Below are 27,414 nucleotides of genomic sequence, written 5' to 3' on the forward strand. Positions count from 1 at the left end.
CGAATATTAATGTCGATTTGTGCATATTTTTTCAATAAATTTTTAGCGATTTCGTAAATTGGAAATATATTTAGAACATTCAGAATATTTTTGAAAAGACCTAAGAAATGCAATAATTTAATTCCGTAACCCCATCATATATTTTTTGGTAGTATTTCGCAGTCATCCGAGGAGTGCATCGATAGAACGGAAAAGCAAAATTTCGATTTTCTCCCTGGATTATGCCACTAGAACGATTTTTTTCGGAAAATGATATTTTTTATACGATTGTTTATTGACACCTGCCAATAGCAGACAAAATAAAATAGGTAAAAATGATGAAAAATTCAATAATTATTTTGTTTTCAAGCCGACTCTGAACGCGTCCAAACAAGGTAATAAAAAACAAGTCTCATTATTTACATATGCGAAACTAAACATTACAGAGAGTGGACAGGTAGATACTTAAGCTCAGGGTCAAATAAGTATCATCATACAACCATTAATTTTTGTTTTCAATGTGGACGTTCCAAACGAAGCTGTGAGCGTTGCTAACAAAATCTGTTTCTTTCTGTCTCGGGTAGAAAGTATCGTATTTATCTCTTCAAACATGTTGCGATTGTCAAAGTCGAAAATGTCAACCTCGTACTGTCAATGCAAACAAGAAGTGTAGTTTTTTGTCAATATTTTTCCTCCTTTTCTGATATTCTGCAATTTATTTCAAAACATAGACTTTGATACTAGGATTCTGAAGCTTAAATGTCATAATGACGAGATGAACAGTGGACTTATCGGTAAGTTTAATTCTTAATTTTATCTTTCAAAAGCAGTGCGGGAAAAATTATTATCATCAATGTCCACAATTTATTATTAAATGCGCATCTTATCTCATGAATCTGATAATTTTATATTAAAATCGACAAATATTTCAAATGCAAAATCATTTTAAGGTATTTTTTTATTAAAATTATTCTCAGAAATCGTATAATTGTTCGCTTTTAAAATATTAAATCCATGTACATTATCTATCATTTAAACTTGTTTTATAACATATTTCAAAACTTGCCAATGAATTCAATCAAATTGTGATTTTTACGTAATCCCAGAACTATAAAAAATGTTTCAATTCAAAAAAGTGTTTTGCAATTTTTGAGAAATAAATTAATATAATTATTTACCTATAATTATTTTAAAGACATTGTCATTAAAATACAAACTCGTAGAGTAAAATGTACTATGTATTTTTGTTTTTCTCATTCAGACATACACGGGAAAATAAAAAGAATATAGAGTAGCTTACCTATTGCTTTTGAATCTAGGGGTGTTTTGACATTGTTTCAAAGTTTAAGTACGTACTTATTTGTTTTTGTAAATACATATATCATAAAATATGCCTTAAATATCATACAACTTAATAAAATCCACTAAAAACTAATTTCTTTTTTATTGTATAAGGTAGGTATAATGATGATATTTTGAGTATTTAAAAATCTTGGTAGACAAACACTAATTTGACCCCCACGGGAATCTATCAAAATACATGAATACCTAAGTCAAGAAAATCTTTTTGAAAAAAGCATTAATGACAATCAAAAGATGGAACATTTGTAGAAATGTGGATGTTCAAATATTAATGGCCTTCTGAAACAAGATTTTCATCCGAAACCCAAACCAAATTTCGGCTTCTGTTCTAGTTTCGGCCGAAACCGAAATTTATTTAAATAAGTTAAGAGACATCAAAACGGCCAAAATTTGACATTTTTAACGTTAAATCGAATAAAATACACAATGAAATAAAAGGAATAAATTTAACGTGACATCTAACAACACTCACCGGTCATAAGTCGAAACAAACTAAAGGTCACAGGTCATGCGACCGAGTCGCGAGCCATAAGATGCACCCGAGTACAGCCAAACATAATCTGACACATCCCGACTACAGGTTTCGACCAGATAAAAACTGTCCGAAACCGAAAATTCGATCTGTCACTATCAAATATGCAGAATATTGAATGCTCACTTAAACCATCCGATGAAAGATCATTATACCTGTAAATTCCTGTTGATTTTTATAACAAAGATGTTATCAAAAAGCGATAAAAAAAGATCAGTGGTTATTCTAAATTAATAGATTTAAGTATCACTCGTTTTGTATTTCTATAATAAACACTTAATGACGTAAATTAAATAGAGATGTTATAAGCATGCAATAGATGATATTTCAACACAATGTTTTATAAGTTGCTAGTATAGGAATAACGTGTTTATATATCATGTGTCAGTGGTTCAACCTTAATCATATTTTAATAATGTGCTGTTATTTACCCTATGTGAAAAATCATGTTTTGTAATGAGGAAGTTCAGTTCTACGAGAAATTGGATATAAAAAAAGTGTTCTTACATGCGGTAAATTTAGAACATTAAATTATACTGCAAAGTTTCTTGAAAGTGTATGAAAAAAAAAAAAAAAGTTTTTTAATAAAAACAAACTACTTTGAACAACGTCACTAGTTCTTCCGAATCAACTAATGATAGAGTGTTGTGATAGATTTCTGGTTTATGGGAAACCAATTCACCAACCAGGAGAACTCACCGAAGGAAATTTGTGATGTCACGCACGGAGTACTTAATTACAAAACTTTAAAAAATCATAGCACTAATAATAAACATAATTTTATTTTTTGAATTTTGAGTTAGTTTGATAGTGTATTAACAAACAATAAAGACCACTGAACTTCCTCGCAAAAAAATAAACATTGGGTGTAAATAAATAATTGATAATACATTATACATTTCACTTAAATACATATTGAATACATCTTCTGACATTAGCATAATAAAACAATTTGTATGCCTTGTTTTAAAGTGCAAGCAAACATTTTATTTGATTTTTAGTGCCAGAATTAGATCGCTTTCTAGTTTACTTATTTAGTTTACAAGTGTCGTTTTGTGGGTTCACTATCTTATCTAATAGTAGCGCGACTTAATTTTGTTGGCAAACAAAATAACTATTCATTTTATAATAAATTGTGTCGTGTAAGGTTGCACCGAGCAACAGCCATATTAAATAAAAAAGTACCTAACTAACTTCATAATAAATATAGTTAAATATCTGTTTTTTTAAAACATAATTTTGTAATTACTCTATCTGTAGTATACTCTGTTTAAAATCATAACTTGTTGAAATGCAGATTTGCAACTTTGGCACAGGCCCGCTACTCTTAATTAATTAAATAAATAATAATTATAAAATATCTTTAATTTTTATATGTATTGTGTCATTCTGTTCTTTTCAAATGTGGTTTTATTTTTGCGCGCCGGTTTAGTTTATTAATTACTGTATACCTACAAGTAGAAAATGGAAACTTACTTAAAAGGAGCTGATTTTTTGAGGGAGATGTTTGTAGATTTTTTAGAAATCTACACTTCAGGTGAGACCATATTATGTTATATGTATTCCTGGGCCCTGATACCAACAATGGGAAGTAAAATAAAATTGAAATTTCTTTGCCAAAATATTTGCGTGAAAATTTGAAGTGTTATCGTCGGAAACATGTAATTAAACATGTATAAAATTTAATTTTATCTTAATATTCAATTTTTCATTTGAAAAATTCAATTTTACTTCACGGACAATTGAATTTGACTCTATTTAAATTTAAACACTTTGTAATTTTTACCACATAAGAGTTTAATATATTATAACACGTTTCAGGTATTCTGAATTATAATATAATATATTAAACTAATTTAAATAATTCAGAATACCTGAAACGTGTTATAATATATTAAACTCTTATGTGGTAAAACTTACTTTCATTTTAAATAAATTCAAAATATTTTTCCACAAAGAAAATGCTGAAACAATAAATAATATGAATTTGACTCTATTAACTTCCTATTGTAATAAGGGCCTTGGCTTAGAAAGATGTGTACCCTTGTGTTATATGTGTCTAAGTAATAGGAGATGTTATACAGATAAAATATTTTTTTACAAAATCAACTAAATCCATAAATGTTTTTTTATAATGTCGATGGTCTAGAAGACAAACATAGTAATTGCAGAATTGGTAATTTTTAGTTTTAATTGAGCAGATTAAGGTGTGACATACTCGTTTAATACATCTGAAGTTAAAATTAAACAATTAAAATTATTAATTTAAATAAATATTCTTGAAAAATGTTGATATTAAATATCAATGTCATCAAAAGTTTATATTAGTTCTTAAGATGTTATGAACTAACTTAATAAAGCATAAATAAATAAATAAAATGGCCAAACCTTATTTTTTGTACTCAGCACACTTTTTAAAAATCGGTATTCAAATTATAGTCTCATATCATACATTACTGCTTAGCATTTTTATTTCAGCTTCCAATTAAATAGGATTAACTGTTTTTTTCAGAAATTAAGTGCAATGTTTATACCAATTGAGTTTTTATTCATTTAACATTAATATCATAATAGTTTTTATAAAAAACCTATATAAATATACGTATGTTCTCAATATTGCACGAATGCATTATACCTTGAATTAATTATAATTGGTGGCAAGAGTCCATCGCACTTAGTTTGAATTACTGTAAAAATAATATATCTAAAACCTCTTTTTTCCAAATAAACAAATGTGGAGTTTAGTAGAAATTGTGACATTTTATGCAAAGAAATAGTTTTTATTATAAAAATATTTTGTTTACTAAAAAACAGTTTTTTTACATCACTTAAATACATAATTTATTTTTTATTTGTTTCGGGATGCGGAAAAGATAGTCAAATATGAAAAATTAATTCCGTGGTTAGTGATTTAAAATATTTTTAACATAAGTTATTAAAAAAGTTTGCACATGTAAAAAATGAGAAAAAAAACTACAAGTGCTTCTCTATTTATTGTTTCTCTGCATTATTTTATTATAAAGGAAAGTTGTCCAATGCTTTGAAGGGAACTTACACAGTGTAGGTGTAAAATGTACACCTAAGAAGTAAATTGTATACTAATCATTATATTCAAAGTGAGTCAAGGTCCTCTAAAAAACATGTTAAAATAAATAAACATTTTTAAATTTGTTTTCACATAAAATAATATTTAACAAACACAAAGTTATTGAAACATTTAAGTTAATTAGTGAAAATTCTTGTTGGAAGTTCATTGTAATTTATTATAGAAATTTGGAATAACCAGTGACCGGTTTCATTGCTTTCTTCGCGACATCTTCCTAATAATAAAATTATTCCATTAAAAAGGCTGAATGGTGCCCAGCCAAATTTCACCATAATATAAACAAACAAAAAATATATTTTCATTACAAATAAAATAACTGATTTATGATATAAAATAGCAGATAAACACTTTCAGAAGCATAAAAAATAATTTAATGGGAAAATTAGTTGAAAAATTATATTTGATCATTCAAGAGTGTATCAGTAGAGAAATGATTAAAAGTTTACAGATATTTTGCCGATAATTTTACATTGATTTCTTGATGTGAAATATAGTCCTAATTTTTCACACTTTTTTCTAAAACCAGTTGTTTTTTCCTTAAAATATGCTGATTCTCTCAAAAATATATAGTTAATGTGTTTCAAAATACAGATACGTTTATAACAGTTTCACATATCGTAAGGTAACCTGTTTTTATTTACAAAAATGTTTTTCTGCAATAAATTCATCATAGGCACTAAGAGCCGTAACTTTAAATTATTGATATTTTTAGTCTAAATACTGATAGATTTTCTGATACTCCAGCAGTTTGTTTGGTTGGTTAAAATCATTAGTAATATATTAACAGAACGCTTTTAAAATTCCCCTGCCAAAAAAAAAACAATTGATGCTTATGCAGTATTTCAGTATCACCGATGATATTTAAATGTAATTTTGTAAACAAATTTTTACTGTTGTCATTTTATTTTGGATATTTGAATAGTATATTAAAGTATATAAACTTTGTATCACTCTCATGTTTAAATTATTCTCTTTGTTTAATATTTGTTATTGAATTTGTGAACCGACAATACTTTAAGCACCCTTTTAAGTATATATGAAAGGTAAATATATTTGTTATTGCAATACTATGCTTTATACTAGTACAAATTGTGTCACTTGTATATTCCTTGACTTACAAAAGCATTCAACTTATGATCTTACGGTAGACTTTTAACCTTCCTATCTTTATGAGTAATAAATGTCACTATTTTATCTCAACTTCTATGTTGCATTGATGTTCCGAGCATTCTAATTTCCTTTATTTTGTTTTAATACTGAAATAAATTTATTTGTTAATTTATTTCAGAACATTTCAGCATAATAAATTCCAAGATGTCTAAACAGAGTTTTCTAAAAGATTATAAGGACATCGTGGAGCCTCGAAGGGTAAATAACGATGCCGTAGGATTTATGACGAGACACTGGCAACCCCAACCTGCCCACCGAGTCAAAGTTCTTACTCCCACACAATTAAAAGCATTTACGGCAAAAAGTAAGATACTTGACCAATTCCTTGATGAGGTAAATTACAATGTTTTTTTTAGTCTTCTTGTTTTTATTCAATCTGCTGTCTCGGATTAAGAGTTTTCAAGTCAAGTTTTACATGTATTACAATGATACCAACATAGAAAGTACGGATTGGATCGTGATTCCGTGGTAGTATTGTGAACTCTGGATGGAAACTGTGAGGTTCGCTCAACTGGGTGTTGTGGTGTATTTTTCATAACTTTCTTCCATATCCTATCTTTCTCATCTGCTGATAAGCTTCTAAAATAGAAACTTAGCGGGTAATTCCTTTTAAAAATAGCTTATTAATGTTTGTTTGGACAATATTACGTTTTATGCCTTATATGTATTCAAAAGGACGAAATTTATACCAATTGGTAACTACATAACGTAAAGTATTATTATTTTTAGATAATAGAAAATCATTTTATAATGGTGTAAAACATATTATATTTTTATTTAATAGATTGAGGTTTTCTTCTGATATTTCATGCAATTGCATTTTTATTATGTAGGTACCTACAGACATTTCCAGCCTAGATTTATTATATCTAATTTTATTTTATCTTTCAGTTATGTCCTGTCCTAAAGAAGTCAAAGGCAGAACTTCAAAAAGAAATGATTTCCATGCTCGAAGAAATAGGATTAGATAGAAAAATGTACAATGTGCGCTGGCTCGGAGTTTTTACCACTAAAGTATTATGCAGAATGTACACAAGTGTACTTGTTAACGAAAAAAACATATTTTCGGTAAGTTTAGAATTTATGTTACATTCTTTGAATTGTTTCTTCTGTTGCTAATATTAGACTCAATTTGATTTCGTCCAGGACTCTTTCTTATTTTTAACTCATAGCTGACGGTGTTAATTTAGTTATTTAAGAATGTTTTTTGCCCATAATTTTGACTGAAGTATTTTTTTCTAGACTCTCATTTCTTATTTTATTGAAAATCAAGTTAATTAATATTAAACTCTATTCTGTGTTATCCTTTAAATTATGATATGTCGATCGCCCTGTTCATTAGTAAGATAAGTCTGAAAAAACAAAATTTAAGTAACGTTTACAGTTTTATGTAATTTTTTTATATTTTTTTATTTTACTACTCAGATAATTGCATAATACCACCAAAAAAATAATGGCAATCTACAAAAATGGTTATATTGTTTAGAACATTCCAAATGTCTTATTAATAAAGCAGACATATTGCCAATGTACGTAATCACTAAATATCATTTGAAAAACAAATTGTCCAAAAATTGGGGAAAATATGTGTCAAAGAAAATCCACTCATAGATCATCATTTGATTCGGGTAGAGGAAAACTTGTTAAACTTCAGCTCTGACAAAACACTAGGTTCGGAGATCATGCTCTTGTTGTAGTCGGCCCCTCTGCCTGGAACCAACTGCCTTTACACTTGCAAATTGTCAGTTCAGATCTCAACTGAAATCCTACTCCTTGCGTTTATCACACCTTCAAATTTAAAATATGACAGTTTAATATTATGTAGTGTTAGCTTAGTTAGAATGTAATTTTAAGTATAGAATTGTAAAATGCTCTTGAGGTTACTTTTCACAAAAATGGCGCTACATTATTATTACATAATAGGAATTTCCTGTGTCAGTCAGAACTTTTTTGCTCTTATATTCATAGAGTTTAATCGACGTGGATGCATGAATGTGTGAAAAGGGAAATTTATCTCTAATGATAGAGGGGAATGAATGGCATTCTATAGGGTCTGATTTTATGAAGAGTTGACACAATAGAGTATTTAAAAAATCAGGATTAACATTCAAAATATATGAAATATTTAGAGTGCATTTTTACAATTTTAATGATATAACTATCAGTGTGTGCAAAACAAGTTTTCATTTATTAATTTCTGGTTTAAAAGCGTGCACATACAAAACGGCTCCCAATTTGTCACGTCATTTTGACGTCCCTCATCATGCCCGCTGAGTATGCTTCATTTCATTACTATTTCATTTATTTATTCAGATATTTAGAACATTACAGAAAAAAGACCCAATTCATTCTAAATACAATAATAGATCACAAATTACAGTAGATAGTTATGTTATTAAAATAATATAACAAAATGTAAAAAGAAAAATTAAAAGTTAGAAAGTGCTTTCCTAAGGGAAAGCCCACTGTCGTGAAATATGTCGACATCCGAGGCGATGCGATTAAGTAGCAAGATTGCTCTACCAACCGGCATAACCATTGGCAGGTTGGTTCTGCATCGCGGTAGGTATAACAATCGATGCTGTCTTTGTCGAAGATAGTTATCAGGTACGAACAGACCTACATCCATCAGAATTTCTGAGTTATGTATGCGACCACCGATCACCTGGAAAAAGTGAACACCCAAATGAACGTCCCTCCTCCTCCATAATGACTGATAGCCTAGCATTCCCAGTAAAAAGTCGGTTGGGAAGAGCCAAGGATAATATCCACACTCTTTTAAGTACAGATAGCGCAGAAATTTTTTCTGCACTCTCTCCACCATCAAAGAGTATCGAGTCTCATGTGGCGACCAAATAATGGAACTAAACTCCAAACGACTTCTTACCAAGGAATTATACAATGTCCTCATAATCTGAGTGTTAGAAAAGATCTTGGCATTTCTAAGAACAAAACCAAGCATTTTAAGGGAGTCATTATATAGATTAACTATATGAAGATTAAAAGATAACTGAGCATCAAACAACACCCCGAGATCTCTGGACGTTGAAGCCCTTTCAAGCCTTACTCCGTCCATGAGATAATGAACAAACGTGTACAAGTATGGCATGGTAACATAATATGCCCCATTTGTCTCAGGGGGCGAAACGTCTTATTTTTTAGGTTATTCAAAATATGCATATTTTAAAACATTGTAGAAAATTTATCCAACATCGCACGGAAAAAATAATAATACTGCTACCATCATAATTTTTTGCTTATTTTAAAATAATAGCCATAAAAAAATGTGAAAAGACCGTTTAGTTGGTTAGGTATTTATTCTATTATATATTATATTCTTTTCCTACGTTCCAGATGCAATTTGGCCTCCTCCAAGTGCGCTTTCCATCGGCTCCTGTCTCTGGCCACCCTTCTCCAGTTTCCGGTCTCTCCTACCCTATTCCGTCCCCTTCCACATAATCTATCCATCTCTTCTAGTTTTATAGTTATTTGTATATTCTTTCAAATATATTTTTAAACATATGTTTGTGAAGTATTTGTTTTGTTTTTGTACTAATGTCAAACCTTGTGTTAAATTATGTTTTATTATCTGCATGTTATGTCATTGAACTCAATAAATTAATCATTTACTGTATTTTTAACCCAATGGATCCTCGGATATCTGCTTAAAAGTACCTTTTTTATACTTTAAATTAAACACGTTATATAACAATTTTATTGTAAAATTTTATTTCCACTTACATTGTAAAATCTTGTGAAAAATATTTTATATTATTGTGTTACTTATGTTCAGCAAAATGTGTTAATATGAAGGGTACAAGATATAAGAGTTGAATGTTAAAAAATGAGGTTTTTAAATTTTCAAACCTCTTGGACATTAAAATAACTTGATAAATATAAAGAAACATAACTATTTAACAATATTTTGAGTTTGTCCAAATTTTTGTAGACAAGAACTGGATTCAACTCCCTGGGGAGCTGTTTATATTAAATATTACAACAGAGATGAAGAACATTTAAGAGAAGGTAATATAGAAATCTAGGCATCTACAGGGCTTATGACCTGTCAATGGCTGGTTTAAGTGGCCACTTTACACACTGTGTAACATTCACCATTCTGCCCATATTTGAACATCTATATTCCTTCAATTCTTTCATCTGTTGATGTTTGTGAAGTTAAACAGCTGAAACCTTTATTTATGCAAGTGAGATTCATCTAATTGAATTATTTCACCTGCATACTAGGCAACGCCTGAAAATGTTATTTTTTCAATTTCTATACTTCTTCATGGACCAGGTAATTTATCAACAATATTTTGAGTTTGTCCAAATTTTAGTAGACAAGAACTGGATTCAACTCCCTGGGGAGCTGTTTATATTAACATATTACAACAGAGATGAAGAACATTTAAGAGAAGGTAATGACCTCGCATAAATAAAGGTTTCAGCTCTTTAACTTCACAAACATCAACAGATGAAAGAATTGAAGGAATATAGATGTTCAAATATGGGCAGAATGGTGAATGTTACACAGTGTGTAAAGTGGCCACTTAAACCAGCCATTGACAGGTCATAAGCCCTGTAGATGCCTAGATTTCTATATTACCTTCTCTTAAATGTTCTTCATCTCTGTTGTAATATGTTAATAACAATTTTTTTTAAAAAGGGTTTTCTTTAATATTAAATTACCGCTTTATTTCCAGTAATTAACTGTTGTCCATCCTTAATCTCCGGTATGCATTTTTTGTTTTTCAAGTATCTTGGAAAGGACAGCCTTTATGTTAAATTATATTCCACAAAAATATAGATCATATGAGCTGCCGTCAGATTTAAATTATTAGTTTAAAACACATAAAAATTGACATCCATCCTTTATATCCTGTACCTTTCATATGTGAAACAATATATGTTTTGTATTACATAATTAGTTATTGTACTCATACTTTTTTATGCCTACATAATCATTTTTCTTTACAACACTAACTATGCACGACACTCTTTTCTCCGTCGTTCTTCAAATTTTTTTTTTTTTTCATTGATTGATATATTTAACATGCCCCTTAATTAATTTAAAAATAAATTATGACTAAAGCTATCTGACTGTGATACATAGTCGTTGATAGTTATTACACTCTCACTTGGATTTGAATTGTACAAACACGCTTCCACACACCTGAACATTTACTCTCATTCAAATACACCCAAACTCACCCTCTTACATATACATGCGCATATTTAAGAATGGATTATAATTTAATATGTATTATTATTACTTCAAAACTTTACTGGTCTGTCTTTCAAACTTTTTTTAAATATGTAATTAATCATTGTTGGCTTTATATTTCTATAAACTCAATATATATTAATCCTCCAATTCTTGATAGTGAGTGCACGCCTTCATGGTTCTTATAAAAATTAAAAAAAAAACACTATAAAATATTTTTGGAAACATAAAACAATAAACACATCAAAGAAAACAGTAAAAATTAGACAGCATTGTACTTATAAAACTGATTTATTTTTTTATATTTTAATTCTATCACTTATAAATAATGTCACAAATTTAACACTTTCTCAGAAGCCTTATAAATTTGAGAAAAAAATTGCATAATTGCATTAATGAATTTAATTATTTAATTATACAGCTAAAATCGTAATATTTCTTATCTAAAAATATGTCAAAAATGCTAGCACTCAAAGTGTTAAAATACATTTATGAGTCAGCAAGCACGTGTTTATCAACATTATATAAACAACCCTCTCATTACTTTATCTTTTAATGATGTTTACCTGTAAAAAACTGTTATAAATATAATTATTTATACCACACGTGCTATATAAAAATCGATCAACATACTCCTATCTTTCTAATCACATAATGTAATGATTCACACATTATGAAAATAAGTAGATAGGTATGAATACAAGTTACACAACAAATCTAAATCTTTCATAAAATCTATATCGTTAACTCGAAAATTTGCGGTTCGACTTAATACTGCAGTTTTGTAAAGTTTTTAATGCTCTACAAACTGGCAAAATACACTAAGTCATATTAAATTTCATATATCTGTAGTTTCAAAAATAAATTTAAGGTTAAAAGTCGTATACCGGGTATTTTATTCAGGCTGAAAGCTTTTAATAACTTAATATAAAATTAAGAAACGGAAAAATTAAAAACATGTTCTTAAAAGAGCACTATATTTAAATAAGATATAAAAGAGTAAAATTGGAACAAAACTTAAATGCTTGAATTCTCAAATCAGGGATTTGAGAGTTAAAGTTTTTTGCTAGTATACCCACTTCAAATATTATTTGAAGCACTAAGTTTGTAGTTATTTATTAAATAATTACAATTAAAATAAAAGTATTTTGTTTTTAAGCATTTATTATTTACTCAATTACCGACCGGTTTTGGAGCCACACATGCTCCTTTATCGAAGTATAATGCGAAAGTTTAGTAGTTTTTTATATTTTTATTTGTTACTAAACTGTCAAACTAAGCCAAAATTTGTATTTTTATTTTTATGTATCGTATTATCATCGCTGCGATTTTTTTGAAGTTATGTAATTTTAAAATTACTCTGCCCGTGACGTCACTAGTTGTCGTCGGTGAGTTATCCCGACATTTAAAAGAACCCCATACGTATGATAGCACGCTAAACGTGGCTTCCAAGAAACCGGAAATAAATCAAAACACTTAATTGATTGGCTATTCTAAACAGCTGTTTGCGAGAACTTGTGACGTTTCAAAGTAAATCATTTTTATGAAAACTTATTTGTATTAATTTGTTCATGCGTTTTCGAGAAACTTTATCGCACAATTAAATGCTCTAATTTTTACTGAGTTTAAGAAAACATTTTTTATATCCAATTTCACATAAACTGAACTTCCTTACTGAGAATTGAATATAAATCCCACAAGTTATTCACCATTAAATCAATTATAAACTTTACCAACTTTGATTATTTCAGCTTAAAGGCTCCATGGGTCACAATCCTGTTGTGTTCGTACCAACACATAGAAGTTACGGAGACTTTATCTTAATGACCTATATTAGCTTCTACTATGACATAGAATTACCAGCTGTTGCCGCAGGAATGGGTAAGTTATAGATTGAAACAATATTCTAATTACATATTTCCAAATGTTTATACACAAAGCCTGGACTCCCCCTCCTAGGGTAGCGATTTAACCTTCGTACTGCTGAGCCTTCCTGAAAAAGAAATTTTTTTCGTCGCCTCCCAACCGCTTATTTTTTTTAATAGCTACAATAATATAGACTAGAGATGGGTGTTTCGGTTATTTATAGAAGTAGAAGTAACAGTTACCGTTTCACAAATTAAAGTATTTCTAAAAATAACAGTTTAAAGCATCGTGGGCAAAAAATTTAGCACAAGCAACTACTAGAACAGTTTACAATAATTGATTAAACCGTTATTATAGAAACAGTATTACATTTTTTCATTCTTTCTTGGCGAAGAGGTATCCACACGGCTTTTCCACGCTGCTCTAAAAACAGTTCTAACTGTTTTTTTTTAAATAATTTTGTATATCCTGATCATTGATTTTATTATGAGGCTGTTTCGGAAGAATAACTGTTTTGAAATAACAGTTAATTTTATTTTTACAACCTTTAATATAGACACGTTTTAAATAATAAAAAAATAGTATTTTTTCAATAGTAATTAAATGTATATGTATTGAAATGTCAAAAATAAATGGTCTTTCACTGAATTTTAAATATTACGTTACGATTTGAAGTTAAATTTATTTGTAGATATTATGGTATGTAAACTGATTTTTCATTAAAAAAAATTTGGCACCCCCCAGGTTGGAAACCGCTGTCCTAGGGTGATCTTAACCCATTGCAACACAAAGCCCGCGAATCGCCGGCCAAGGTCAATTTGTCACTGACTCACAAAGCCGGCGATTTGCCGGTTTGTCTTTAAAGTGATTTTTTTACAATAAAAATGACATAAATAAGCATATTTCGGTTACTGACTAGACAATAAAATGTAATAATTACAATTTATTTCACATTATTTATTACAAAATATTAATTTAGTCTTAATGTTATTGTAATAAAAAAATGTGTCAAAATTAAATGGTGTATTGTATGAACAAATTATGTCATCTTTATTAGTTGTGCAATGAGTTAATCAGGATTGACTTTTTAAAAGTTTTGTAATAATTTACAAATTTGCCTATGTTTCAATCACCATATTCCTTCAATTCTTCCGTCTGTTGATTTTAAGTCATGACTACCTACTAGTGGATAAATTTGTCTTTAAATAACCTTAAAAATTTTCAGATTTCCATGCAATGGTCGGTATGGGCAGGATAATGCGGAATACATGCGCTTTCTACATGCGTCGAACTTTTGCCACTGACAAACTATACGGAGCTGTATTCCGGCAATATGTACGCACCCTCATCACACATCACCACTCTCCTGTACAATTCTTTATAGAAGGCACCAGAAGTCGGAGTGGGAAAAGCATGGCACCTAAATATGGTACATTTCAAAACTGTTACAGAAATCTTTATTATCTATATGCAGTGGGATCCGGATATTAGAATTGTGGATAATGTTATCAATCAAAATTTTCATTTACCGCGGGTGTGTACTTAAAAATTTCGCAACCTCTCTTTACAAAAATCTTAAAAAATAGAGCAAGTATAGAAACTTCTCAAATTTTTCAATCAAAACATAGAATGAAAGAGATATCGATTTAGGAAAGACAATCAAGTTGAGTCGGGGTTAGAATTTTGGCTTAAGTATATTCGTTTTCTTTTTATCCCGAGTTTAATATTATCAACCTTATCAACCGGTTATTGTTGTCAAAAGTCACAGATTCCACCGTGATCACAGCGGATTCCACTGATTTTAATATTTAGCAAGAGGTGATCTTATGGAGATTTACACAATTAACTTAGTAATTTATTTATTTATATCTACGCCCAATGGGCATTTTTAAGGACATATTTATACATAGAAAATTATTATAAAAGAAAGTAGAAAGACACAGTGATATATAGTACATATATTGGTCTCTGGATAAGCCCAACCATAATCCTGCGAAACATTTCATAAATAGATGATTTGTGCATGAGTAGAATGGTCTAACTTTCTAGATAATCACAACGCACCATCTGTCAAAATTTTTTAGACCTATGTATTTTAACATATTACAACAGAAATGAAGAACATTTTAGAGAAGTTAATACAGAAGTCTAGGCATCTACAGGGGTTATGACCTGTCATTGGCTGGTTTAAGTGGCCACTTTACACACTGTGTAACATTCACCATTCTGCCCATATTTGAACATCTATATTCCTTCAATTCTTTCATCTGTTGATGTTTGTGAAGTTAAAGAGCTGAAACCTTTATTTATGCGGGTGAGATTCATCTAATTGAATTATTTCACCTACATACTAGGCAACACCTGAAAATTATATTTTTTCAATTCAACATATGTATATTGTATATTATATATGACATACAAGATAAGGACATATCACCTAACAATCTGTCCTTATAATATTTTTTTTAATGTTTATTTCTTAATGGTTTTATTTTTTTTTCATAGTAACTAATATAAATATAAGTTTATAATAATTATTATATAAAAAATTATAAAAAACACACAAATATTTTAAGTATTTAATTTTTTATTTCTTTCTATTTTGGGTTTTTCACTATACAATTTTATAGCCTTTTTAACTCTCATTTCAGCTATTTTGTCCACCTTGTGGTCTAATGGTCAGCGTGTATGCCTACCATGTAAGAAGTCTCAGGTTTGATTCCCGACATGGTTGACCTGAAATATTTATTTAAAAAGGTGTTTTTTCGCTATAATATTTCATGGTCCCCTCCATCTTACCTTCATGTAACTACTGATATACTAATGCAGTGCCCTATGCCCATCAGGTGCAAAAAAAAAGAATGATGAGCTAAGCAAACTTCTTATAAACAATTTTAATACTATTTTGTTTTCTATACAGGATTTATGTCAATGGTGTTGGAGCCTCTCTTTTCAAACGAAGTGTCAGATATAACATTTGTTCCAATCAATATTAGCTACGATAAAGTTTTAGAAGAAAGGTTGTTTGCATATGAGATGCTCGGCGTACCAAAACCAAAAGAATCCACATCGGTAAGTAATGTTAACAGTATTTTTTTATATTTGCCTTTGAAAAAAAAAATTTTTTTGTGAATTTCTTAACGCCCACTTAATTTATTTATAATTTTTTATTCATTTTTGTCATTTTATAAACTGCATAAAACTAGGCTCTGAAAAGGGCAAGTAGTGCTGAAACTAGTTAACTTAAATTTGAAAAAAACCTTCCACCGTGTTTGGCAACATTATAAGTTTAACCTCTAAGCGAGTACGTCCGTACCGTGTACCTTTTAAAATAATTTATGCATAAAGAAGTATGGACGCACATTGTACGGCGTCGCTTGTTAAAAATCTTCCATTGAATTTTTTCATAAAAAGGACATAGCAATGCCATATATGGATAATTGGTGTAAGTATTTTGAAGAAAAATGTAGATTTATTTAATTTTTAAATTACAGCAACCACTTTTTCTCTCAAAACTCAATCTCTTAATTAAATTATATGATCGATTCCCGGTGAGATCACAATAAATACCAAAAGTTAATTTTCTTGAGCCTGGTTTTTTTATGGTATTAATTTACAACTGTAGTAGGACTCTCTGACATTATGTGCAAAATAAATATAATTTTGCAGGGTAATTATTACAACTAGGTAACTTCAAAATCAGCGAGTTACCCACTGAAACCCTAATTTTTTATCCTCCTCCATGAATGCTACAAATAGACAAGTCATACATTCAAATCTTTATAATATGAATTCAATAAATCACGACTTTTCTTTTTGTAGCATTCATGTAGAAAGATACAAATATGTATGTGCTTTTAGTAGATAACAAAAAAATAAGATTTTGAAAATACCTAGTTGTAGTAATTACCCCACAATATTAGATAAAACAATTTGGCTATACTCAAAATACGCATTGTTGATAATAATGTATTTTTTATTAGTTATGTTAATCTAATGTATTTATTTCTTCCTAGGGTCTTTTAAGGGCTTTGAACATCTTGAGCGACAGTTTCGGGAGCATCTACATAAACGTAGGCGAGCCACTCTCAGCTAAGAAATTCTTTGGAGCTTCACTTCAGAAAACGGTTCACCCAATAAGACCTATTGAACCACAGTCATTATCTCCCGAACAAAATTTCCTGATTCAAAACATGTCCCATGAAATTGTATACAGACAACAGCAGAGAGCAATAATCACAACGTTCCAACTTCTCTCCGTTTCCCTCACAATTTCTCTCCACAACTCTACTCCTCTCTCCCAACAAGATCTGACTGAATGCATCACCTGGCTGTCCGGAGTGTTTAGGGAGTTGGGCGCCAATGTTTTAGACTATGATGAAGGCAGATTGACGAAAGATTTGAAGGAGTCCTTTGTCATACATAATAACCTAGTAAAAATGGATAAGGACTCCAAACTGAGACTGATCAATAGTGATACATTCTTATTAACAGATGATATAAAAAAGAAAATGAAAGGTAAATCAGATATTTTTGAGACTGTCTATATATATTAAAACTATATCAAACGCCTTTTTTTATGTTCTTCTTTTGAGTCGTTCTGTTGGAATATGTAATGTTCCTTAAATCTCACACATATTACAAAAAAAAATCATATTGTCAAATTGTGTTACCTAACATTTTCCTTCACAATCTATGACTAAAATGTGCTATCTTGTAATATTGTGTCTTTGACATTTACATTTCATAGATAAACAATGTAGTGGAACCTTTATATTCGCCATTAATCTGATCCTCGGAGTCTGACGAATATAGAAACAATTTTTCCTAAAAGAAATACCTGAAATTCAAATAATCTGTTTCTTACACCTAAAAATGATACAAAAATTTAATTTAAAAGCTCAATTAAAAACAGTATATTCTGATGGTTGTTAATATTTTTATCTAAAGTATACTGTTATATTATGCATTAAAAAATGGACTGACTTCCACCACCTAAGGTTGACATTTATTGGAACAAAGAGGAAACTTCCCCAATGCTAGATATCCAAACTAGCAAAACAATTCAGTGTAAAGGGTACGAGGGGCCTTACTTTATATTATTTCTATGAAATAAATCTAGCTTAAATATTTAAATGTTTATTTGTAGGTCACCAACTAAGCGTTCAGACAATGTCCACAGTTATTCCCGTTATAATGACACAACTCTATGTCAATCCTGTCCTTCACTGGATTATATCTGCCGCCATCATTCACCTCATCATCTTCAATACTTCTGTTAGTAAAGGTAGCATAGATCAATCTTTCATCATTGTTAATTTGAGGGTCATTTAAAAAATATAATTTTTAAAAGAAAAATTTCTTATTTTTAATGTCGAAAACATTATTTTCTTTGTGGTATACATGTTACATATCCTTAATAGTTAAACTTAACACCTGTCCCTACATTGTTTTGGAATTGATTTAAAATATTAAAAAAATATAAATAATTTTTCTTTTTCAAATATTTATTTGACTCTCCTACAAAATTTAATTTATGGCACATGAATTTTTTGATTTACTGGTGATTTAAACATACATATGTATTTTTGAAAATGTCATATTTATAATTTTTAAAATTGTATCTGTGCAAGAGGTCTCTGGTTCGATTCCCGACAGGGTTAACATGAAATATTTATTTAAATAGGTGTTTTAACATTACAATATTTCATAGTTTGCAGCATAGCATTAGAAGCGTTAGACTGATCATCTTACCTTTATGTTACAAAAAAAAGGATCACTGGTGAGGGTAACTGGTGTACCAGTGCACCATTATGTGTGAAAAGGGAGTAATGAATGAATAAATGTATTACTTTTATTATGACTCATAAAAAAATCGTATTGTAACATTAACAATTGCGTGTATTACTCATATTTTTATTGGTTGATCTTAAACAGCAACTTTGATTAGTTGTTGACAGTTTTATGCTTTATTAAAATTGGGGACATTATTTGAAGAGCGTGTATTTGTTTTCAGCTGTCTTATGGGAAAGTTACAAAAGGTTGCGAAATCTTCTACGGTATGAATTTCCCGTAAATAGCAACAGCCAGCCTAAGGTAAATTAGACCTATTCTACAATATTAATAATAACCGCATGATATGAATTATAATGAATCATTGTTTTTGCTCAATTTTCTATTTATTTAACAATTACAAGTACATCCATAGTCTGTTGACAAAAACATCCTATTGCTTACGGTAACTATGTTTTTTTAATTTTATTATTGATAATATCCTGGATTGTTCATTGTTTTAATAATACTCCCCTTTCTTTACACATTGCCTTCATTAAATTTTGAGTAAGAAACAAAATATTTACTTTTACCGCAATTTAACCTAATTTGCATAGCCAAACTATCTCTTAGCCAAATTTATTATGGAACTCGTAGATTTAAATTATTTTTACTTCCAGGAGTTTGATAACAGTTTGCAATATATGCTGGAGACAAACGGGATCACAGAGATTAGAAGCTCAAGTGGAGAGAAATATATTTTGGGTGGAAATGAACGCCTTAACAATCTAATGAAACTTCTATCGTGGCCATTCCTCAGCTGTCTCTACAGAGTATGCTTAATCCTCGTCAAAGTAAGCTAAACCCTTATTTTAGATACTGCAAATTATAATATTTTTTTACCTTTTAGTTTCCAAAATGGGACGTATTCAGTCTTAATGGAGTCCAGTATATGTTAATAATCAAGTCCTCTTTTACATAGTTAATTCACCTTTTATAGGTTTGTCTCCGTGTCACTTCCATTTGACGAAGCCACGTGGGTGATAACCAAATGATTGTGGGGATACCTTTTAACACGGCCTCCATTTTCTGCCATTGGGACTTGCAAATTTTGTAGAATTGTAATTTTTTTTATTTTAATCTCTTTGAATTTTTCTTAATATTTACATAATTATCATTTTATATTCTTGTTTAACACAATATGCATCATTATACGAATTCGAGTCTTCTTCTTCTTCCTAGTCCATCCCTCGGTTATGGGGATCGTGACCATCATGGTCACGGACAAGTCTTCCCCATCCTTCTCGGTCCTCCACCTTTCTCGTACTCATCTAGTGTGACTCTCATGATTACATAAGTCTACCTCATTTGTAAATGTCCCCTTCCTTGTCTACAAGCATGTCGTTCCAGGCTGTCTGACCTAGCTCTCGTAATGTGCCCAAAGGGTGCGCTGCTCGCATTGTGTGGATAAACATGTGAAAACACCGAGTTCACTCAGTATTGACTCCTTGGTTCTGTGCTCTGATCATGTACTCGCAGCAGTCGTCTCAAACACTACATTTTATTCTCTCCTTTCGTGGCCGTCTGTGTCCAAGTCTCTGAGGCATAATGGAAGATATTGAACACCAGTGATCTGAAGCCTCATGTTGGTTGCCCTTGTAATGTCGCTACTTTTCTATCTTTTACCAAGATCCATTTGAGTCTTATCCATCCAAAAAAAAAATGTATATGTATTTTCTGTAAACTTTACTCAGTTTTTTTTAATACTTAAGAAGAAACGTGGTCTTACTTTTCTTTAAGTTACTTATGGGAGCTAGGACCATCCAAAAAAAGGACCCAGTTATCTGCCGTCTTCGGACGTACGGTATACAAATATAATAAATAATTTTTCAAAACTGAAAAGATACCGACACAGAAAATTTCATTCATTCTTTTTTTAAAAAAAACGTCAAATTGTGTTCAGTTTTCAGGTGTGGAAAATGGGACAGGGAAACCTCGATAAAGAACAAACTTACATGCATTAATTTTTATATATATATAGAATAGATAATATTTTGACTCGCTTCTTTATAATTTTTCTTCTTCGCAGGTATACATTCTTTCTGGGAAACTGCGGTAGATAAGTCAGCTCAGTAATATTCTCCATAGATAAATTGTTTGTGTATTTCTGCATACATTTGACAGTTTGGATTATTTTCAGCAAACGTGCATTGAAGAAAAGATGGCTATGAGATTAGCACAACAATCTCTAGAGTGGCAGCTCTCCAACAAGGAAGACACCCACCCGTACTGTCTCTCTCTAGACTCCATCCTCAACTGTATCCAGGGGTTGGTAGCTGAAGAAGCCATACGCAAAGAAAGGAGGTAATTACTGAAATAAATTACAACAGTTAAAGTGACCGCTTAAACCAATCAATGATGCCTATGTTAATGCCTAGACATCCACATCCCTTCTCCAAAATATTCTCCATCTCTGTTGCAGTATGTTAACTTATTATTATTTTAATTTTGTTTTCAGCGATAAGGGGATACTTTACCACATCGATGGAGCCAAGTTAACCGGCGTAACACAGTGGATAGAAAGTCTCATTCCAGATATTCACGTGAAATTTGATCGTTCCAATCCTGTGATGATGGAGCAGACCGGTATCCTGGCCAAAATGTGAACCTGTTTATTTATATATTATTTCATAAAAGCGCTTCCGAATACAAGCAATTCAATTACAAAATCAAATTACTCTTCTAATAGAATATGTACACAGAATAATGCTTTCAAATAATGTAAAGATTTTTTATAAAATGTGTGTATTGTTTTTGTTAAATTATATAAATAAATTAAAACCAAAATAAATATATCGTCATTGCGCCGGCAACATCTGTTAACTGATTTTTATTTTTTAAAAGTATTTTTATTTCTCATTAAGATTATACAATTTTGTTTCTACAAAATATACTTAAATATATCTTCAAAATAAACTTACACATTTTTCCTTTTGGTTCTCAATAAAAAAAAAATATATAAATAAATTCCATCATCAAAAGATACTTTTTACAGTGTTACGTAAACAGATAATGCCGGCATAACGACAATGTACAACAAAACAGCGGGATTAAACCACTATACGATGGCTGTCTTTTAAGTGTTTCCAAGAACAATGACTTTTTCTTGTTACAATGCATTTTATTGCTTTTAAAAATATTCGCCTTTAAGTTTTATACACTTTTGCACGCATTTGAACCAATTCTCGAAACAGTTTTTCCACTATTTAGGTGATATCTCCTAAACACGGTTTTAGAAGGCTTCTACAGCTTCTTGAGGTGATGTAAATCGCTGTCCACTAATTTTTATTTGATTTTGATTGATTTGAGATTTCAATGACTGTCCTTAAATATTTACCTAACTATCCAGATAGAATCAACAGTTCATATTGCTTCTGTTGGAAAAATGCGAAGTTATGTATCTAATATCTGATCCTTAACAGTATATTTTACGAAAATAATAATACCACATCTTGTAGTTTAAAAGACAGCCTATGTATGAAAACTTCGTTTTTATTTTTGACACATGTCATCTTTTTAAGATACCACCTGCATAATATGTATATGTATGCATAGAATTATATTAATCCAGAAACCGGGTACGCACATCAAACTGAAGCTGACAAAACTACTCATAAATGAGTATTTTTATGTTTTGGCCATTAGTTACTCTGTAGACATCACTTAGTACGCAACTGCCGATTTAGATTCAATTATGCCGTGTTGTGTTGTTTATAGCTGTCAAAATACTGCTGGGATTAAAAGGGAATCGGGTGGGATCACATTTCATGTGTAAGTAGCGAATTCACAAATAATATTATTTAAGAATTCAATTATTTTACCACCTGTCAGATTGTTAAATAAAACAAGGCGGACATTTTGTTAGTATTGCCAGGGTAGTCGAATTTTTTACCTGGCTTTCTATTAATAAGCCTTAGTATAATATTAAACAGTATTAAATTACTAAGTAAATGATTATTTAGTGTTTTTTTTTTACATTTTTCTAATAAAAGTACATGTTTTTAGGGGGGGTATTTGGCAAATTTTATACCCAGTACGATGTATGCAAACTTGATTCTAAGCGCCTTCTGGTATATTATAATTCTATGTATGTGTGCATGTTTTTTTTAAAACATTAGTAAATACATTCTATAAGCAATAATTTAGTACTAAATAACATATTTGTGACACATCAAAAACAATGTAATATAATGAATTTATACATTGACACAAAATTTAACTCATATGAGTCAATATCAATATTGATAGCATTAAATTTAATATTTATTATCTTTTTTATATAGTTACCAATTAGTATTATTTATGTTAATTATTATTAATCAATCCACTATGCTACATGCATAAAAGATTGTCAAAGATACTGCATTATCCCGCAAAAAAATAAAATGCACATTATACAGACAGGCGCCAGTTGGTTAAACGGCTAACTGTGAAACTAGCATCGCAGGTTCGATTCCCGCCAGTGGCAAGGAAAAAATACTTTTAAAAAGATAAATATTTTTTCTTAAATAAAGGTTTCAGCTCTTTAACTTCACAACCATCATCAGATGAAAAAATTGAAGGAATATCAAATATAGGCAGAATGGTGAATGTTGCACAGTGTGTAAAGTGGCCACTTCAACCAGCCAATGACATGTCATAAGCCCTGTAGATGCCTAGACTTCTATATTATCTTCTCTAAAATGTTCTTCATCTCTGTTGTAATATGTTAACATTAACAATAATTGTATTTTATTTAATATTGCACTTATTATGTTCACCGTAATACTATTATAATACTTTTTTAAATGTTCTTAAGAGACAATTGTTTTTTAATGTTTCTAAAAACCACTATCATAAATTGCTTTTTAAAAAATGATTTTGTCCTTTAATAATTATATTGTTTCAAGTCTAATGTATATGCTGTTTAATTTAAGCAATTTACATTTCAACAGCACGAGAATAAAATTTCAATTTTCGAGTCATATTTGATTGTGTGCATTATATGCATAAATTTTTCAGTCGATTGATTACATCGCTGCTCAGCCACATCTCAATGAGCATTTTTTGGCACAGTTCAATCATAAGAATGCAAATATTATTATTTTATTTTTAAAATATGTATTTTCTGAGTATACAAATCAGAATTACAAAAATGCATTTTTTGCTTATTTTGATATAGAGACCCAGAATGTAACTGGCAGATTTTTACAGTGTATTATTATTATTATGGATAACTTATAAAGTGCCATTTTCGTAATATAATACCTCAAGGGCGCTTTACAACGGGATTATATAAAGAAATAAATTTAATTTCAACTTTTTGATTTGTAATTTAAGAAAAACAATGTATGACTTTGTCATCACATGCTAAGGATTTATTCAAATGATTTAGAGAACAAGTGGGTTTTTAGTTTTTTCCGAAACATCACATCACTCTTACAGTTTCGCATCTCTGCTGGGAGAGCATTCCATGCCGTAGGGCCTGCGACGAGTGTACATACATATTTCTAAATACAAAAGTAATTTGATTTCTTAACCAATATTTTCAGGAATGTTTTCTTGAATTTACTAAACACAAGGTTTTTTTAAAATATTTATAATTTGATCAAATTATATATTGAATCTCAACCGTCAACTTTATTGAGTAGAAGAAGTAGCACCTATCTTTCATTTGACTCATAGTTTGCATTTTGTTAGTCACCTGCATTTACCATTGTTAATTTATTATGTTATTGAATATTAGATATTTTATTTATGTTGACATTAGTAACGGTTGTTTTGGATTCAAATGACTGAATTTAATGTGTATATCACAGGCATGGGCAACTGTTTTCTAGTTCAGGCCAGATTACTAATTTTCCTCTCGAGCGGTGGGCCAGAATATCAAACCAACTATCCACACATCCAAGCAAATAAAAATCGCGCAGATAAAAAACGCTAGTGGCCCTTGTTTATTTAAAAGCTATATCTTGTTGCTATTGAAAATGACGTTGTATCTTTTGGTAATAGTAAAAATAAATGATAATTTATTAAGAACCATTTTTGTGAAAAATCTCCTTAATCCCGCTGATTATTATTTGTCTAGGTATTATTTATTTATTTATTAACGGACATTGTCCATGTATACAATTTATAAGGTTTAAATATTACAATAAAAGAATAGTTTAAAACATTTAAAAAAAAAAGAAAGAAGCATTGACAAACATAAGGGACATCGAGACAAGATCTGGATTTATTTAGTGCTCGTTTAAATCGTTGTAAACTTAAACCAAAAAAGTCCAGATCTTGTCTTGAGTTAACAATACGACAAAGGCGGGTCATTGGAGAATTTAGGCCATAGTTTGTTCTATGCTGATTGATGAACAGTACTTCATTGTTTCTCAATCTACGAGTCGGAACATTGAATTTTACTTGTCCCAGTAATGATGGAACATCGATTATACCATTTAGTATGCCGAACATATATATGGAGTCAATATTAGTTCTACGTTTTTGTAGACTAGAAATATTTAACATTGACTCTATTTCAGCATAAGAATAATTATCTCTCTCTAGTCCGAGCATCCACGCTATTTTTCGAAGCAAGCGATGTTGGACTGATTCAATGTGATTTATGCGATTGACATAGAATGGAGACCAGACCACTGAGGCATATTCTAGAAGAGGGCACAAAATGAAAATGAATAAAACCTTCAATAAATCATACCCACGTTTGTGTTTTGAGTTTATGAACCATTTTTGGTATGATCAAAACTCCACCCCTTACATGTGATGTATATAATATTATAATATATGCATTTACCGTTTCAAAAGCATAAAGATTTTATATTTTTATCACAAACATAGTGTGTAAAATATTATGATTTTTACTATTTTCAAATGTTGTTTCTATTTTATTTGTATTACTTTTGAAATTTGAATATTTTTACCAACTATTTTTTTGTTAACAATCATAAAAACACTTTGTACTATGCAAAGAATAAAATACCATAATCATAATATTATACAGTTTCCTGAAGTTGTATGTATTTAAATTAATATTTTTCTTAAAATACACATTTTTCAAAAAAGGTTTGTCAACAGGAAAGAAATATGTATTAATGTATTTGTTTTATTACGGAAAATAATATCTGAAGAATATTTAATAATTTGTGACAGATTTTTCTCATATGATTTTTTCATGTAATATAAACAATTTTTTTAGCAAAAAGAGTATTAAATATGACTATATTAGATAAATAAATATAGTATGAGAGATTAGCTTTTAAAGTCCTAAAAATTTAAGAATTCATTTTTATTATTATTGATTTGTAACCATGAAATATGTGTAGGTGTGTTGTGTGTTTTATAACTTGTAAACTTTTTTACCAAAATAAAATTTAGGAAAAATTCTAAATCACTTGATTTATTATTTGTTTTTTTTTTAACCTCTTTATTTCTCTGTTGGCTCGAAATAACCTATTTTGCTTGTCCTTCATAATGTTTGACCGCTTGTAGCAATTATTTGGTTTCATCCATGTGTTTTGCAGCTGCAAGATGTTTGGTAATACAGGATAGTCTCTGCGATCCGAATCCACTGTAGCCGAACCTCCAGTAATCTGAACCATAGCATCAGGTGAAGGGCGAGGGAAAGAAAGAACTAAAGCTGCCTCCAAAAGCCTTATTGTTACTCCACAATGTTCCTGGCCATCCAAATTGTACTGATTTGATAAGTGCTGATGGAAAAATTACAGTTACGTTTCTTCCTCCAAACTATACTTCGCGCAATGTGGGAACCCTCACCAGATTATGGTTTTGCACCAATTGCGTGTTAAAGCATATCAGAATCGTGCAAAAGGTGCTTGCAGATAAAAAAACTAGTTTTTTTTATATCTAATACATGATTAGGAAGTTCAGCCTTATGGAAAATTGGACATAAAAAATGTTTTCTTACACATAGAAAAAATTAAAGTTTTAAGTTGTACCGCAAAGTTTCTTGAAAATATGTTAAAAAATAATAGAAAACATTTTAATAAAAGTGAACTACTTCGAATTGCGTCACTAGTTCATATAAATTAACCAATGATAAAAGAGTTGTGAAAGAATTCCGATTTACAGTACGTCAATAGACCAATCGGTAGAACTGACCGAGAAAAGTGGGAGAAAACTTGAGACGTCACAGAGTAATTTCAGAAATACAAAACAAATAAAAATCATAGCGCTGATAATAAGATACATAAAAGTTTTAAAACATGTTGTTTTTTTTAGTTTAATGTCTACTAACAAATAAAAAAAATATTTTAAAAAACCACTGAACTTCTTCTTTAACACAATATACCTACTATGCCCTTTAACATGTGTTAAATAAAGAACATCTTATTG

At 29.9% G+C, this 27,414-nt stretch overlaps 1 protein-coding gene across 2 annotated transcripts; it reads left to right on the forward strand.

Annotated features, from left to right (window-relative positions):
* The first annotated feature begins 426 nt into the window (after positions 1–426).
* On the forward strand, positions 427–21,815 carry Gnpat (dihydroxyacetone phosphate acyltransferase). Of its 2 annotated transcripts, none has more exons than XM_088224591.1 (12): positions 427–773; positions 6,268–6,482; positions 7,041–7,217; positions 13,125–13,254; positions 14,465–14,668; positions 16,160–16,311; positions 17,256–17,757; positions 18,389–18,526; positions 19,256–19,335; positions 19,692–19,865; positions 21,212–21,375; positions 21,530–21,815. In XM_088224591.1, exons 1-12 carry the CDS (start codon positions 755–757, stop codon positions 21,675–21,677), a joined length of 2,103 nt encoding a protein of 700 aa, XP_088080717.1. In that variant the 5' UTR covers positions 427–754; the 3' UTR covers positions 21,678–21,815. The 2 variants fall into 2 exon arrangements, with proteins under 2 accessions (XP_088080717.1, XP_088080716.1); XM_088224590.1 differs by lacking the exon at positions 427–773 and adding an exon at positions 3,238–3,410.
* The last annotated feature ends 5,599 nt before the right edge of the window (positions 21,816–27,414 follow it).

Source organism: Micrasema longulum, unplaced genomic scaffold (genome assembly GCF_059751315.1).
Source record: "Micrasema longulum isolate JH-2025_06_02 unplaced genomic scaffold, ASM5975131v1 h1tg000299l, whole genome shotgun sequence".
NCBI lineage: Eukaryota > Metazoa > Arthropoda > Insecta > Trichoptera > Brachycentridae > Micrasema > Micrasema longulum.